The sequence below is a fragment of the Halichoerus grypus genome, chromosome 14 (assembly GCF_964656455.1).
Source record: "Halichoerus grypus chromosome 14, mHalGry1.hap1.1, whole genome shotgun sequence".
Classification (NCBI taxonomy): Eukaryota; Metazoa; Chordata; class Mammalia; order Carnivora; family Phocidae; genus Halichoerus; species Halichoerus grypus.
The window spans coordinates 35,318,435-35,335,633 of NC_135725.1; the positions used below are offsets into that span (position 1 = coordinate 35,318,435).

Genomic DNA, 17,199 nt, shown 5'->3' on the forward strand with positions numbered 1-17,199 from the left:
GACTTGTGTATCAATTACGGTGGCTTCAGATTCTATTAACATTTATGTTTGTGTTATCTACCCCCTCCTTCCCTTCTCTCTCTCTCTCTCTCTTCAAATGTTCTCAGTCTTTACACCTCAACCTTACTGGCAATCTTTTATCTTCACTTCTTGTTTGTCTGTGTCTATTTTACTTTTATTTAAGAGCTTTTCTGTGTTACAGTATTTCCCTCACCAATTAACTGAACATAAATTTTATAGGAAACTCTGAGATTCTGGAAACTCATGGGAAAAATTAAAAAAGCCCATCCAGAAACTTCAGTGCAATCATTCTTCATTAGCAAAAGAGATGTGATATTATTGATCATAAATCAAATTTAGAATTTAGATGTGGGCAGAGGAAATGGAGGTAGAACTTATAATTTTTCCTTAAAACTATATTTAAGAAATGTTTGTATTCTGTAAAGTGGTGTCAGCATTATACTTTTCTTCTTGATTATTTAATGTCCACAAGGAAATACAAATATTAGCTATCAATTCTCTAAAATAAGATTATAAACCCATTGATGGATGTAAAGTATTCGAGTAGTACTACTATTATACTCCATATAAATACCTGAAGGCAACTCAAAGATAAAGAATGGAGAATGAATGAGAGATGAAGGGAATATCTGTATGTCATCTGAAATGCTGATAATATTAGAAGATATCAATACTTAAGTAAAATTAAGCAAATATCTCTAAAGAGATGGGGTTAACATGTAGTAAATGGCTAGCCAACAATTTCGCTTAGCCATATTATAAGTACAAAATATTATCAGAGAAAATAGGAAACCTATTATTGAGAAAATACTTAGTTCTTTAATAGGTACACTTTTGAAAATATATCTAGCATTTTAATAAATGATAACAATAATAAAAGGAACACCAGAATTATAGAGGAAGTAAAACAAAACAAAATTCAAAACAAGGAGTCTGATTTGTAAGTGCCAAAAATATATCATTGATAAAATAAGTATTTAATACACAAGCACCTGCACACATCTTACTCTCAATTGTCATTAAATATCAGTGTGAAAAGTTAAATTTTATTACAGTTGTATTTACATCCAGAGCTTCTTTACTCAAATTCCTTTTAGCTCCTTTGCTAAAACTATTTTAAGAATGAATTTAAGGGGCGCCTGGGTGGCTCAGTCGGTTAAGCGGCTGCCTTTGGCTAAGGTCATGATCCTGGGGTCCTGGGATCGAGCCCCACGTCCGGCTCCCTGCTCAGCGGAGAGCCTGCTTCTCCCTCTCCCTCTGCCTGCCACTCTGCCTACTTGTGCTCTCTATCTCTCTGTCAAATAAATAAATAAAATCTTTAAAAAAAAAAAAAGAATGAATTTAAATTGTACTCATAACTTGGGAAATGGGAAATCAGTCTTTTTCTAGTTTGCTTATTTAGGCCTGTTGACATATACTAATGAACTGCTTTAGCAAGTTCTGGAAACCTAAACTGTCATGTCTCTAAATGTCATAGTTTTTTGTTGTTGTTGTTTTTACTTTTTATTTTTTTTAAATAACAATTCTGCAACGCCCAGAATTTGGAGTAGAATTAGCTTCTTCAAAAAGTTTAAAGTTGGTACTCAGTATTTATTTAGTAGATAGACATAATTCTTTTCCTTCCAAAGACCTATACTATTAATGTATACACATAAAAATCAAGAATCTTTTCCCAAGAATCTGTTAAATGCACAGAAAAATTAGAGGTCAGATATGTTTTCTAAAGAAAGAAAAAAAAAACAGACATTAGGATTTAACAGATTTAGAATGGCTCCAATTAGCATGAACATCAGGCAACATTTTAGGGCATTAGGTTTTAGATGTAATTCACTACATTCTTTATCACAGTTTTATTTGTACTTCTTTTATACAATATAGTTACCGTATATTCTTATTATAATTATCTATACAAGAAAACTATATAAAAAGACATCCTTTCAAAATGTGTATTCTAATAGTAGAAATCTTTTTCTAGCACAATATAAATTCTTCCCTTGACAATGGCATATATACTGCATTCTCCACATTTTTAAGGTAAACTAGTGGCAAGTGACTGTAATGCCAAGAGTTAAAGTTATGGAAAAACTGGAAGATTAACCTGTGTTTCTAGAACATAATTATTTTAACCAAAATATTTTCATATCGAAAACCATTTAAAATTACTTAATATTATAAACTGTATGAATAGTCATGATTAAGGGGAAATATTATTGACTATAAATTGATCATATATCGATTTTCTGTATTATTCAGAAACACATAAATTGCTATCAATCCTCCATTTAATCTATATGTTAACAATAATGTTAGATGAGATCAAAAGTTACAACTTCCCTTTTAAAGTCAATTTTTTACTACATACTGTTTCTTCAGAGTCCAATTTTAAACAAAAACAGGACTATTAGTGCCAGCGAATTAAAGATAAAAAATGAACAGCTTTCAGATACAGAAGACATAGAAATTTATATCTTTGTATATATGAAATTAAAATATACTTGAGAAATATATACATCTTAGTAAATTTTCATAGGTTTGGGAAAGACAAAATTGCAGTGAAAATAATTATATCCTCAAATTTTCTATAGCCTCTCTAAAAGAATATTTCATAATGATTTTATGTTTTTCCCTAGCTATGATTCTAAGAAATAGTCAGCAAGAAAAAAAAGGAGCAACTCAGCATTAATTATACTAGAACTAACATCATTGTATTTGGCAGGTGTCCACTAACATCAAATGACCTTTGTTAATTAAGCCTAGGGAACAGATCAAATCATTGTGCTATTTTGGAAGGTTTTCTTAGCCTATTGATCTTGGCAGGCACAAGTCATTATGTCATTATATATCTTCTCAATCAATGGATAATAAAAGTACAACTATTATACAAGGTTCTTGGAAATAATGTAAAAATATCACAGATTGGGAACAACTCTTCTAATGCATCTGTGACCCATTCATCCAGATTTTTCTAAGTTCAGAGTCCCTGGATCACATTAACTCAAATGTCCCTGTTGTAGCACTGCCTTAACTGAGTTATGGCTTATGTCATATTATGTCCTTTGGTGATACAGAAAACCAAAATATGGTCTATTTAAACATCAGTTCTATATCTTTCAATAAACTGTGACCAAGAGCATTATTGTCTATCTTCTCTATTCTGAATATAAAGATTCTCATTATTCCCAAGGATTCTTACATTTTGGTTGGATTTAGTTCCAGGAAGTATTTGGTGTCTAAGATACCTAAATCTTCCTGGTATCAGACAAAAAAAAAAAAAGTTATAAAACATTATGGATTCCTATGTTTAAATATGTGGTTTGAAAACTTAACACCAAATTTAGCGATCAAGTATAATAACCTGTGAAAAGAGGTATACCTTTCACTACTTTCAGATAAGCTTTTTTTTTTTTTACATCTAAATGGTTTAATGTACTTTTGTACTAGGATAATATAATAGCTACCTCAAGTATTTCAAAGGTAAATTACATATAATTCTTAAATAAAGATATGAATAAATGAATGACTATTTACTGCTTCTATTTATTGAGCACCTGGTGGGCACAAAAATCTAGCAGGCTCTGAAACTATCACAAAAGCAAATTATTAATTTGAAAATAATGATACTTTAAAGTAGCTGGGGTACCTGGATTTAAATTCTGCTTTCCCACTTACCAACCTTATGTCCGAAAAATAAGTTCCTGAATCTTCTTCAATCCTCAATTTACTCATTGGAAAATGGGGTAATTCCACATCTACCTAACTGGGTAGTAATATTAATACATGCAAAGTTCACAGCAGAGTACCCAGCATATGTAGCTGTTTTTAATATGATGATGATTATATATTACTTATTAAATTATAAAATGTTTCTATCCATTACCTAATCTATAGCACTGTTATGGGTTGAAGTGTAACCCACAAAATTTCATATATTGAATTCCTAACCCTTAGAATGTGACCTTATTTGGAAATAAGATTTTTGCAGATGAAATTATTTAAGATGAGGTCACTTGGTTGGGCCCTTATCCATTATGACTGGAATCCTTATGGAAAGGGGGAATTTGGACAGAAAGCCACACACACAGGGAGAACACAATGTGACAATGAAGGCAGAGATCAGGGTGATGTCTCTCCAAAGCAAGGAACAGCCAAGATTACTAGCAAAACAACAGAAGCTAGGAGAGAGGGCTGGAAGATGCCCTGAGAAAGAACCAATTCCATGCACCTTGATCTCAGATTTCTAGCCACCAGAATGGAGAGAAGGTAAATTCCTGTTCAAGCCACCCAGTCTGTGGTATTTTGTTACAGCAGCCATAGAAACCAAATACCACCTCTAAATTCTGTAAGGTGGCTATTATTTTTGATAATGAGAAAACTGAAGTTCAGAGAAATGAAGTAACTTGTCCAAGGTTATAGAGCTCAAAATGGTAGACCAGGATTCAAACTCTGGTTATATTACTCCAAAACTAGGGATTTTTAAAATATACCACTGAGGGGCACCTGGGTGGCTCAGTCAGTTAAGCATCTGACTAGTGATTTCAGCTCAGGTCCTGATCTCATGTGTGGTATGATTGAGCCCTGTGTCTGGGCTCCATGCTCAGCAGGGAGTCTGTTTGAGTTTCTCTCCCTCTGCTCCTCCCCGCCTCTCTCTCTCCCTCTCTCTTCTCTCTCTCTCTCAAATAAATAAATCTTTAAAAAATATGTCACCATTGAAAAATCAGAAAAACTGGAGCACAGGTATATGTTCTTCGTATATATTTTCTGTTATCTTTAAATAGAGAGCTGCTGAAATAGTGTAATAAAAAATAATCTCATAACAGTTGACCAGTTTTAGTCAAGAAAAAGAACAAGATACACAGATTTCTACATTTTCCAATATGAGATATATAGAAAAATTAATCTACAGTGTTTTTCTGTATATTAATATAACAAATAAGTACAGAAGAACTGCAAAAGCCAAGTAGGGAAAATATATGAATGTTTTTTAGTATAATTGTGATAAGGTATATTTTTTATAGCTATATTTCATATTATTAGAGAAAATAATAAATCCATGAGCAAACAGCAAAAACACAACAACAGTATAAAAAATAAAATTCAGGCAGGCTGTAAATATGTTCTGAGATCTCTAGTAGCCAGGGAAAATAGGTAAACACCCTCAGTGACATGATTCATAGGACATGAAACATGAAAACAAGTCAGGGTTAAACATAGGTTTATCTAGTTCTGACACCTCAGAAAATTCATTCCCAAGATTACCAATGAGTTACACCTACAGATTATAACTACTCTGTCCAATAATATGTTTCTTAATAATATGGTTTTTATGTAGATTCGCAGAACAAACCAATAGCATACTGCCAAAACACTGAGATTAAAGCAAGTTATGAGATGTCAACATCTCATAGGAGTCAAATTAATAGTTCTCAGATGTTCAAGAATAAACTTTAGAAGAAAGTTGCTATGTCATATTCTCAACCTAAGGCAAAATTGATCACTTTGAATCAAAGACCAGAGAGGTCTTATATCCACTTATGAAAATAAAACCACTTGAAGGGCCTAGTGTTTCTCCATAAAATAGTGTGATGTCCGCCCGAATGCCCAGTAAAATGAGTCAATGAGGCCCCAAAGTTTGATCTAGGATCTTGATAACTGTCTTTCTCCACCCATGAAGCCATACAAAGAAAAAAAAGTCAAAAATCCATTAGGAGAGTATTTTTAGTGGGTAGCTGCTTGGAAAATAGAAGACATTTAAATGTGTAAGGCCCCCTGACAAATGGTTTTATTTTTAAGTTTATCTTGAACCACCCAATCTTTCATAAGTTAAATAATTTTGTAAGAGTATTCTATCAGAGTCATTAGTATAAAGCAGGATAGTTCTATTCTCAAAATGCTGCATGGAGGATGCACTCATCCATCTCATTCAGAAAAATCTTCAAGTCATTTGGGTACAAATTTTTTAAAAAGATGCTAAATGCATCCCTCTACTTAAAAGTATTACTTAGTCTTTCAGGTATCCATGCCTGTTCTGCTCCAGATGTCTTATCTTAACCTCTCATTTAGAAACTCTAAGTCTCAAAAATTAAAATTCATACTTATCTTTGTCCTGTCTTTGTTTTCACCATTCACACCTCTTAGCACCTACTCCTTCCCTCCTTCCCTACTCTCCATCCAGAACCAGACTTACCTCCTGTCTGAGTGATGACTTGTATGTCACTTGAAAGAGGACCATCTCCAATTGAGGTAAAAGCCAAAACTTTGACAGAATATGTTTTCTGGGGCACTAAGTTGCCAATAGTAGTGATTTGGCTGTCAGCTACATTATGCTTCATCCAGTTGTTGACGTGTTGAGTGGGATCCATTGTATAATAAACTCTGTATCCTTGGATCTGTCCATTTGGTTCTTCAGGTTCCTTCCACTGTACCAAAATGGTGGTTGAACTTAACATCCGCGCTTGTACATCCCGTGGGGCACTGGATGGTGCTTGTTCTGAGGTTTGCGTTAGCACAGGCTCGCTGGGAGGTCCCCGCCCAATGTTATTGACAGCAACAACCCTGAATTCATAATCCGAGTAGGGACTTAGTCCAGCGACACTGTAGCGTGTCGTTGCCACCCCATCAATTTCTTTGTAAGGTTCCTCAGAATTTTTAGGTTTATGTTGAATGATGTAGTAAGATACAGGCTCAGGATTCCCAGAGTCCCACGTCAATGTGATGCTTGTGGCTGTGCTCTCAGTCACTACAGGAGTTCCTGGAGGTTTGGGTAAGGCTTAGGGGGAGAAAAAAAGGACAGTGAATACCCATCAGCTCTAAGATATTACAAAGATCCATAAGCTCTACTACTGGAATAACAGAATTATGTTATCTACTGAAGATTTGATTAGATTAAATTATAACAAAAGATTGCTTTCTAAGTGGGTAGGATGTATAGTAAGATGCATAGGGGACAAATCTCCTTTTACTAAAAGCACATTAGAGCACTGTAATTTGAGGCTTGTATTCAAATCCACCAGTTATTAGCTATGTGATCCTGGATGCATTGCATAACGTCTTTTTGCTTTAGTTTTCACATGTGGAAAATGGGAAGAGCTATCACTGGATTGTATTGTACAGCTGGGTAACTGTATTTCATGAGTTTGCTGTGAAGATTAATGAACTATTCCAGTAATGCTCTCAGAATGTATCCAGCACCCTCAAAAAACATTAATTGCAATTATTACTATTATTATAACCAAGAGTTTGGCCAATTAGCCTCTTGCTTCAAGAAATACATGATATAACTAAATACCAACATTGAAAAGAACACAATTTGTAATATATTCAAATGGCATTAAATCACTATGGAAGAATAATATCCATATTGTTTTCCAGCTATAAGACATAGATAATATTACTATAATTTAAAAAAATTATCTAGGGGTGCCTGAGTGGCTCAGATGGTTAAGCATCTGCCTTTGGCTCAGTTCATGATCCTCAGGTCCTGGGATGGAGTCTGGCTCCCAGCTCAGAGAGGAGCCTGCTTCTCCCTCTCCCTCTCCCTCTTCCCTTCCCCTCACTCATGCTCTCTGTCTGTCTGTCTGTCTCTGTCTCAAATGAATAAATAAAATCCTAAAAAAAACAAAATAATCTAACCAAGAATTTTAAGGTAAGAAAGAATAGTAAATTTCAAATTGATTAATTTCAAATTCATGTTTTTAGTTAATATTATTATTATATTCAAAATGTTGATATTCAAAAATGTTGAACTAAATTAAAGCATATTCACAAATAACTTTTTAAAGCAGTTTACTTTCATAATATGCAGTCTATATTCAATATCAGTAATACCTGAAATTATAGCTACCACCTGACTTTTGAGAGAAAACCCAGAATGTAACACTCATATGATCAGCCCTTTTGTACTTTTTTTCCTTGTCAACATAAAGGCAAAATAGTATAATACTCTCTAGAATGGCAGCTTTTCAAGAGTCGCAAACTTGTACTTGATTACATGTGTATCTCCAATACCTAGAATACTGCCTAGCAGTGTTAACTGAATGAACACCCAACTGAATGAATGAGTTGGGACACATCCTCACTCTCTTCCACTTGCTCTTTTTGTTTTGATTTACTTTTTTGCCTACAGGATTCACCTTATATTTATTTATTTTTGAGGTGGAGAGGGTAGGGAATGGCAAGAGCCTGGAAAACAAAGATAAGAAGTTGAACAAGATATTACTTAATGTGACTCCTGATTTTGAATTCTTGAAGGTCTTCAGTAAACCTTCAAATATTTGAAACTGAAATAGTTATTATAAGAAAGGTGAGTCAATATTTGCATATTACTCTAAGAACTATAGAATGATAATATTTAGCCAAGGGATTTTACTGAAAATAATAATAAAAAGACATTTGAACAAATGTTCAAATATACTGGACTGACATTTTTCAAAAAGTAGATGATCCAAATTTTCCCTAGATGTGTTTCTGAATTATTAATGTAAGTAAAAATATTGCTAATTAAAGGTGTGCTTACTGAAACTTAACAGACGTTAGCTTTGCTATCACATTTATTGTACAGTATAGGTTTTGTGCCTATATTGTATGGATAAGTCTAAGTATGCTTAATACAGTTACGGATATTCAATACAACGTTACTATTTTAAATGACTAAAATGTTGACAATGGCATGTACTTTTGTTCTCATGTCACATTATTGCTTTTTATATTGCATATATTTGATATATATGCTTGGTAGGGGATATGACACCAATTACAACATGTGTGTTACATTTTTTAGGATCATACTTCCTGGAAAGCAAAGATAATTTGTGTTCATTTTTGCAGTAGTTCCAGACATTTGCAAGAACCTAAAGTCATCCTCAGTCTGACCCTTTTTACAAAAGCGTTCAAGAATTCTACAGACACTTATAAAAACAATTGGTACCCCACACACTTACTTTTGTTTTCTTTGTTTTAAAAATATTCGTGAAATCTGTAACTTCGGTTACATTTAGTGCACTTAAATAAAATAATATTTTTTGAGCACTTCATGTATTGAAGATAAGAGATAAAGTTAAAATAGAATATAATGCCACTTACAGTTTGATTTTTAAATGATAAGACCCATCAAAATTTTAAAACATCTATTATCAGATCATGTTGATTTAATTCTCTCTTTCTTTTTCTTTTGTCTTCATGGATTTGAGCATTTATTAATACTTACTTGTATTTTTCTATCATGCACTCTCACCAGAGTTCTGGGTTAATATGAAACCTGTTTGCATCAGTTCTATCATAATGGTTGACAATGTCTAACGTTTCTCAATCTGCCTGGTTAGTGCTCCGGCCCAGTGGATTGTTAAATATATTGATGATTATCATTACTTAGGCTATCAGTCCTTTTAAGAATCTCCCTACCTAGATACGTGTATTTTAAACGATACCATAGATATGATTAGACTTTGAAAACTGAACTCAGATGAATTGATTCATTTTAGAATTCCAAGGGTAGACTTTGTAGGGACATTAGTCAGGAGACTTGAATGTACCCAGACCCTCAAAGCAAAAACCATTAAGCGTACCTTTGACAGTGATCTGTGCTATTGCTTCAATGACACCCAGTGTTGACATAGCAACACAGGTGTAATTTGCTGACTGTCTCACATCATTCAGTTCTAGTACATTTCTTCCTATTGGCATATCATCTTCCGGTGTCAGATCTTCTGCCCCCAACATCCACTTCACATAAGGCATTGGTGACCCCACGGCCACACAGGTGATATTAACACTTCCACCTGGCATGATTTCATGATTAGTAGGTGGGATAGAGAATCTTGGTGGGACACGGCGAACTGGAACAAAACACAAGGGAAAATGATAAAATAAAAGGCAAGATAAAGTGGCTTGTTAAACATATGACATGCACTGTACAAACACAATTAAACAATTGAAACATATTGTGGATTTTCCAAAAACAAAACAAAGAAAAACTGTGGATAATACAGACCATACAAGTATGGTATGTGTATACACAGAAAAAAGTATTTAGTTTAGTCATTGATATCTTAGACACATTCATACAAAAGTTGATTCAGACCTACAAGGGCCCCACAAAACAAAACAAACAAAACAAAAAAACTATCTACAAACTAACAATACACAAAAATCATGCATAAGATAAACACAAAAACACATACATGCATGCATATAGCAAAGATCTTATGCATGCATGTATGTGCAGAAAAGGGGGCTGGAAGGTCACCAGCAGGTTTAAGTTGAGTATCAAAACCAACTTCAGTGCTGTGCACTTCCAATTGATGTGAATGTATGTGTGGGACCACACTGTCACATCCCAACCCTGGAAAACATCATCTAGAGGACACGAAAGTGCAATTTATTTGCTTTCAGACTCAGAGTGGATGCAGCCTCAAGACCTCCACTAACACTGGAACAGACACAGAAATATATACACATATCAATTTATGCTCACAGAAGAAGAAACAAAGCCAATGCCAGTAGAGATACTGGATTGGGTCATGCAAGGCATGCACAAGATGAAGTCTCAAGGCCCGTGCTTAGGACAATGGGGAAATGGCTGGAATCCAAGACAACAATGACAAAAGAAGAAATAACAAGGTAACGGCACTAAACATAAAGGGAGGAGGTAAAATACAGTGACTGAAACAGGGATTTAAGGGATGATAGGGCTCAAAGAAGGAATACATTAGATTAAGCTAGGTTGTCAAAGGTAAGGATTGCAAATTCAGGAAGGGAGCTGGGTATTTCACATTCAAGATTCCACTCAGTTCATATCTAAGGTAAAACGACATAGATGATGGTAACAAAATCGGGTAAGAGGCTTTTTATGCCTATGTTCAATTGGAAGGACACTGGGTCTAAAACATACAATGAAACATGACATTGAGAGAAGAGGTCATATTAAAGCAATGCAACACAGAAAAAATTACCAAGCAATTACAGTTCAGTGTTCCTGCTTCAGATAATCTGCATGTTTATGTGTGCTTAAGTACATGTGTCTTGGACAAGGAGAGGGCAAGAGACAAATAGGCTTCATCTTGGGCTCTTATTGGCAAAACATTACACCAAGAGTATTTTAGATCAAGAGGTAATCATTAGGAGCATACCTTAAATATGGATAATACAGCGATTTTTTAAATTATAAATAAGTCAATAAACAAACAACCTCATAACCCCAAGAAAATGATAAGTAAATAATTCTGTCTGTAAACTTTTTGGCTGTCATTAGGTTGAGATAAACCTCCACTGATTCGAGAGGGCTTGCTGTGATGGCCTCAGGGGTGAATGACAGGCAGAGAAGAGAGAGCTAAGCATGCCTCCTGCAGCCAATTCACAGGTTACACAAAGCAAGCAGGAGCCACGGGAGGCTCTACGATGTCAAAGAACATATCAAGAAAATAGAGGAGAGTTTAGTCTTCATGCTTGGGATTAGGGGAACAACTACAAAAGTCATTCTATGGGCAGCAGGCATCCTTGTAAGACAAAAACTAAGGTGAGGCAGGAGATGGGAAGAGTGGAGCAGGAAGGAAAGCAGGAACACTGACCGAGTTCATGGGACCTGAGAGTTAAGTGTTACCAGTTACCATGCACCCAGGCACATTCTCGCCCATCATGCACCACGGTTAGATACCACCAGCAAGCACTGGAAGCCAGGGCCAGGGCATTCTCTGCTGAAACATACCGTTAACCAAAAGAAGACCACAATGCAGCTACATTCATTTCATTTGTATTCTTTGTTATTGGTTTAATTAAGAGTTTTGTAAGGTGGGTAAAAAGTAAAAAACACACCAACCTTCTCGCAGCTCTGAGGGATGTAGGGGGTTTGATGCAGAACACAATGAAATGAGGAAAGGAGAAAAACAAGGGAAACACAGAGAGAGTAAAAAGGCCATATCAAGGCTTTCAACTGCTACTTGAATATCTTTATTTGCTCTAGTTAATCCTTCCTACCTCAGCTGAAAACGTTACAACACCTCATGGACTAATACAGTATTAGAAACAATAGCTAGCATCATTTTGAAATTTTTCCATTGAAGAAGGTTCACATGCCTCATGCAGCAAAGGAGGTCACCATTGTAAGAAAAAAGATCAAGGGGCTTTCAAGGAATTTGGAGAAGAAATGGTTTCTTCATATTCTCCCACCCCGGACTCTAGAGAAAGATAGGAGAGGAAAACATCCCCACAGAAACAAAATTGTCTCAAATAAAAATTTCAAAATCAAGCTAGATATTTTCCTAAGGAAACCCATCTTATTGTAACTTAAAGCCCTTGCAGTCTTTAATCTATTCCCACCCCCACCCATGCCTTTTGTGGTTATTCACAGACACGTAGACTACGAATAAGAGCATTTCCATTGAACAAAAAGCTATAGGAACCAGCTTTGGAAAACTCTGGGGAAGAAGAAATACTTCTTTCTAATTGAAATGAAAGGCAGAGCCATTCATAAGCTCAAAATGTAACCATTTATATTACTTTATGAGAAAATATGAATGTAACCTTATAAGTCAATTATTGTCCCAAGGACAACTAAGATTATTTGTTAAAAATACAATCAGGGTTCCAGGGCAATTGAAAATTAAACTTTTCAGAATATTAATAACTTTTTAAAATGTGTGCAAATATATGCATAGACATATGCACATACATAAAACCACCTGTTCATAAATTTTAAAAAGTATAAAAAGAAAGGAAATATAATTGTGCTATTTGCATGGAGCACCTTTTCTTTTTGTTTGTTTTCTGTTTTGTTTTTAAGTTAGCAGCTTTATCCTTACAGCTCTGCAGCAGAGGTCTTGAAGACATAAACACTTTTATGCTTGGAGTTGCACAGAAAACTGATTAGTAGCACACCAAGCAATTATTTCAGGGTTTGGTAAGGAAACAGAAGAGAAACAGCAACGGAAAAAAAGAAGGAAAAGAAGAGAACTTCAAACAAATGCCAAGCATAGTTCAATCAATGCAGTAAAAGTAGAAATTGAGATGTAAAAATGCAAATATACTTACAAACTTCAAGCCTCAGGATAGGTTTAACTCAAAAGTCGTCATTTTTTTTTTTTAACAATAGGGTTAAGATCTTTAATTCTCTATGTACTAAAATGCTTCAGCTACTGTAATTACTAGCAATATCAGCTTGGTACCTACTGACATAACAACACAGATCTTGTGGGTCTCTCAACTCCCCCTGAGTCTTAATGAGGAAGCGATGCCAGGGTGACGTCATTCCTACCTCTGACATATAAATTGGCAGGGGCAGAATAGCGAGTGCCCGCGCTGTTGGTGGCAACACACTCATATTTTCCTTGGTCAGATTCTTCGCTCTGTTCGATCTGAAGGGCGCCTGTATGGATATAAAATATAGTGCCAAAGAGATGGTCAGAGAAGGCTTTCTCAGAGCAGAAAGCTAAACCTCTTAACAATATGAAAAGCCCTGCAAAGCGAAGGTCCGCTCAACGTCGATTCAATCTCTCGCTAAGGTGCACAGACAGAAAATGATGCGATGAGAAAAACATATACAGATTATTTTTTTTTACATCATCAATGCTAGCATAAGAAAACAATTCTCTCTTTTCCCAAGCAAGACTTCTAGTCATAATTAATATTCTCATTTCCTAGACTAATAAAATGAAGATGGGTGAGACTGCTTCAAGGAAGTATGGCTTTTAAATCAAACAAAAGATTAATTTTTGGTTTTGTTTTGTTTTGTTCCATTTTGTGGTACCAAAAGTCGCGCAAAAGATAGGTACGCTCAAAAAAAACCAGGCCGGGTTTTCAAGAAAGTCTTCTGCTGAAGAAAGGCAAAAATACGCAGCAAGTACAAAAAGGCTGCACAAAGCAAAAAATTAAAATTAGTCATTATATATTATGAAAATATTACTTAAAGAAACAAAACTCCCTTAAGACACGCAGATTTTGAAGAAAAGAAAGACAGTTTGCCACGACTTACAATCATTTATTACATTTGCTGAAAAACAAAGAGCAGTTGAATTAGAAGGTTTTAAAAAAGTTAAAAAGCACGGCCTATGCCAGCGAGAAAGAGCCAACCAACCACTGCTTGAGGACCTCGAGGCGGATCCCCTAAGACACCCATCAAAATCCACCAGTGGGATTAGCAGTGTGGTGTCACAAAGCCCCAAGAAAAATACAAAACAAGAATTCTAAAAGAAATGAACACTGAGTCAAAGTATGAAAAACCAGCAATATCACATACCACCAAGAATACTGAGCACCTTTGTTTCCATAGCCTGAAGGACAGAAGATCCAAAAATCCAGAGGCGAGTAATCCAAGAAAAAAAGAAGTGGGGGGAAAAAACATTGCTGTCAGGTCGTAGGCGAGTGGGATCAGGTGGAAAGGGGAGTCATTCTTTGACTTTTAAGACAGTAAGAGAAAAAAGAATCGAAAAACAAAAGCAAAAACCTTTTGAAAGATAAAGACAAAAAGCAGATGTTCCAGGCTGTCTTCTGCATGTCTGCCACTGTTCTCCAGACCATCTTGGCTTTGGTCCAGAACAAGAACAGCTAAGGAAGAAAAAAATGATCTTTTTTTTTTTCTCCGGTTGGACAAAAAAAAAAAAAAAAAGGAAAAAGAAGAAAAAAAAAGAAAAAAAGGAAAAAGGAAGAAGAAGAAAAGGAAAAAAAGAGGGACAGATGGTACGCTGTGACTGGTCTGTGGTCTAGAGACCTGGATATGCTTTCTTTGAAGCATATCACAACTTAAATAATCATTTCCATAAAGAAAGAAATGAACAAAACAAAGAGAAAGGGAAAAGAAAAGGAAAACTCACAATATGAGAGTCACTGATCATAACCAAACAGTACAAAGGGAAAAAATAAAGTTGATGGACATATTATTGGAATGATGTTGAAAACAGGACAAAGATGGGAGTGATGAGAGGACAGAAAGAATGAGCAAGATCATTCTGTGAACGTTAGTTCAGCACTCTTACCTCTTATTGGTGTACCACCTGGGTGGATAATATGAATGCAAATAAGATTAGAAAGAAGAAGCATTAGTACGAGAAGGAGGAGGCTAGGGCTGGGGAGAAGAATTAAATTAGATTTACAGAATTAAATAAGGTCTTAAAAGAAACTTGAATTACTATACTGGTAAAACAGGAATATATTAGATAGTATTATTAGATTACAAAAGCAAGTTGCATTATACCACAGAGGGCAAAGACCACAATAGGCATCGCTGCCTTCTCAGAGAAGCAACTGAGTTCTTAGGTCTGGGGTCATATCGGGTTAGAATCATATCTTATATGCCTCATATTCTTAAAAAAATAAATAAAAACTAAACAATACTTTTTAAAGACATAGTTTAGGAAAAATACTGGCTAATCTATTTAAGTATATATATAGATACGCATATATATATACTGTTGTAGGAAATACTAATGACTGACTAGAAACAAACACTGTTGATTGAATATCTTATGCTTCTCACTATGCTACATTTGTGTGATACAACTTGTGTACTATTTTATTTTTCTAGACAGTGTTCTTACAATAACAGTTCTGTGGATGTGTGCGTGTGCGCGCCACTACCAAGATCTGGTGTCTACACTGACAGTTAGTAAAATGCATGCCATGCATTTTATTAATAATAATAAAAATAATAATAATATTCTGGATATGGAAATTAGTGGGGGTGAAGTGCGCTTCAGAACTAAGCACTTACCAATAGATTCTGGAGATTTAAATACGGAGAGAAGAAAGACAGCATAAAAATATTATTATATTCCTTATAATTTGGTACAAATTTTTCAGAGTTAAAGCTTTATATACTAAATCATCTATGTTACATGTGAATAATTAATTCTTTATTTACAATAACAGAATGCTAATCTACACAATTCTGCTGACAACAAGCAAAAGAGGCAGTTAACAAGACGCTTTAACATCACAGGACAGGTCAAAAGCTGAGAATTCTGGGAAGACAGGCAGTTAAGTTAAACAACTTAGAATTCTATATCAATATTACTCCCAACGTCAAAGTAAACCGCTTATTACTACATGTCCCAGGGAAATCACCTAGGGACAGGCTCTAAAATTTAAGAAATTTAGAATTACCTCTATTTTTAATCTAAATAGAGCAAAGGAATGAACTTGGGATGGGGGTGGGAAAGGGACAAAAGGGCAGCAGGGAGAGAGAGGAGAAAGCAGCAAAAGCTGGAGTCTACACCAAAAGCAGACTTCTGTAGATCCAGTCACTGGAGGGTTCAAAACTCTTTACTGTGGGCGCACACTACTGTGGCTTATGTGTAGAAAATGCTCACTCACAATAATATAAAAATAAAATTAATCAAAATCCCCTCCTTTCATTGGTACTTGGTAAAGGACTTTTGCAAAATACATCTGGTTACTCAGGAGATAACATTTCTGTGGTTTATGTATTAGTGAAAAGAAAGCAGATGTGACCAAACTTACTAAACTTTGGTACTTTGATGAGTTCAAATGCAGAAAAGACAGAGAAAACACACTTTAATAAAACTGAATCATTTTAGTGTTTAATATGAATCTTTTGGTTTTTAATGGATACAACCATTGGAGCTCCTTGCAAGTTCTGAATGAAGTCCAATGTTGAAATAAATTTGTTCCAAAAGAAAACAGAGAAAGAAGAAAGAAAGAGGAGAAAATGGATCCATCAAATACTGCAGAAAAGCAGTAAATTAAAGAATTATCAAAAATACAGTCACAGCAGTGAGCAATGAGGATTAAACAGAAGCTGCAAAACACAGAGAGAAAAAGACAGACTCTGAAACAGGCTATGACATCACAAACATGGACAACACATTAAATAACAGAGAAAGAGAAGAGGGAGAAAAATCAATACCTAAAAATTAAAATAAAATAAAAATAAAAATAAAAATAAAGAGAGAGAAAGCTAAAAAAAATTCTCTAAGAGTTCGTGGAAACAGTAACAAGACCCTACCTGATCGTAACTGCTTAATACGGCCGTTGTTGTTGCTTGTGTCGACGGGTAAGAAATCTTTAAACCAAGTTATTTCTGGATCTGGATTCCCACTGGCTGCACAAAGCATGGTGGCAGTGCGTGTACGCTCGACCACCTTCAACTGTGGGCCCATGTCAATGGTAGGGAAGCCCCTGGGAATTTGATCCTCTGCAAGACAAAAGGTGATACACACATTATGTTAACAAGTC

General features: G+C 35.1%; 1 protein-coding gene across 43 annotated transcripts in view; it reads right to left on the reverse strand.

Annotated features, from left to right (window-relative positions):
• Window positions 1-17,199, reverse strand: part of PTPRD (protein tyrosine phosphatase receptor type D) — a 2,297,676-nt gene that overhangs the window by 175,620 nt on the left and 2,104,857 nt on the right. For 25 of the 43 annotated variants that reach the window (XM_078062238.1, XM_078062271.1, XM_078062264.1 and 22 more), the window contains 6 exons: window positions 16,970-17,158; window positions 14,982-14,999; window positions 13,265-13,375; window positions 11,831-11,842; window positions 9,582-9,851; window positions 6,206-6,787 (listed from right to left, as the gene is read on the reverse strand). In XM_078062238.1, coding sequence (XP_077918364.1) covers window positions 6,206-6,787; window positions 9,582-9,851; window positions 11,831-11,842; window positions 13,265-13,375; window positions 14,982-14,999; window positions 16,970-17,158 — 1,182 coding nt within the window. The remainder of the gene's footprint in view (window positions 1-6,205; window positions 6,788-9,581; window positions 9,852-11,830; window positions 11,843-13,264; window positions 13,376-14,981; window positions 15,000-16,969; window positions 17,159-17,199) is intronic. The other 18 variants (XM_078062277.1, XM_078062267.1, XM_078062278.1 and 15 more) reach the window with 4 other exon arrangements.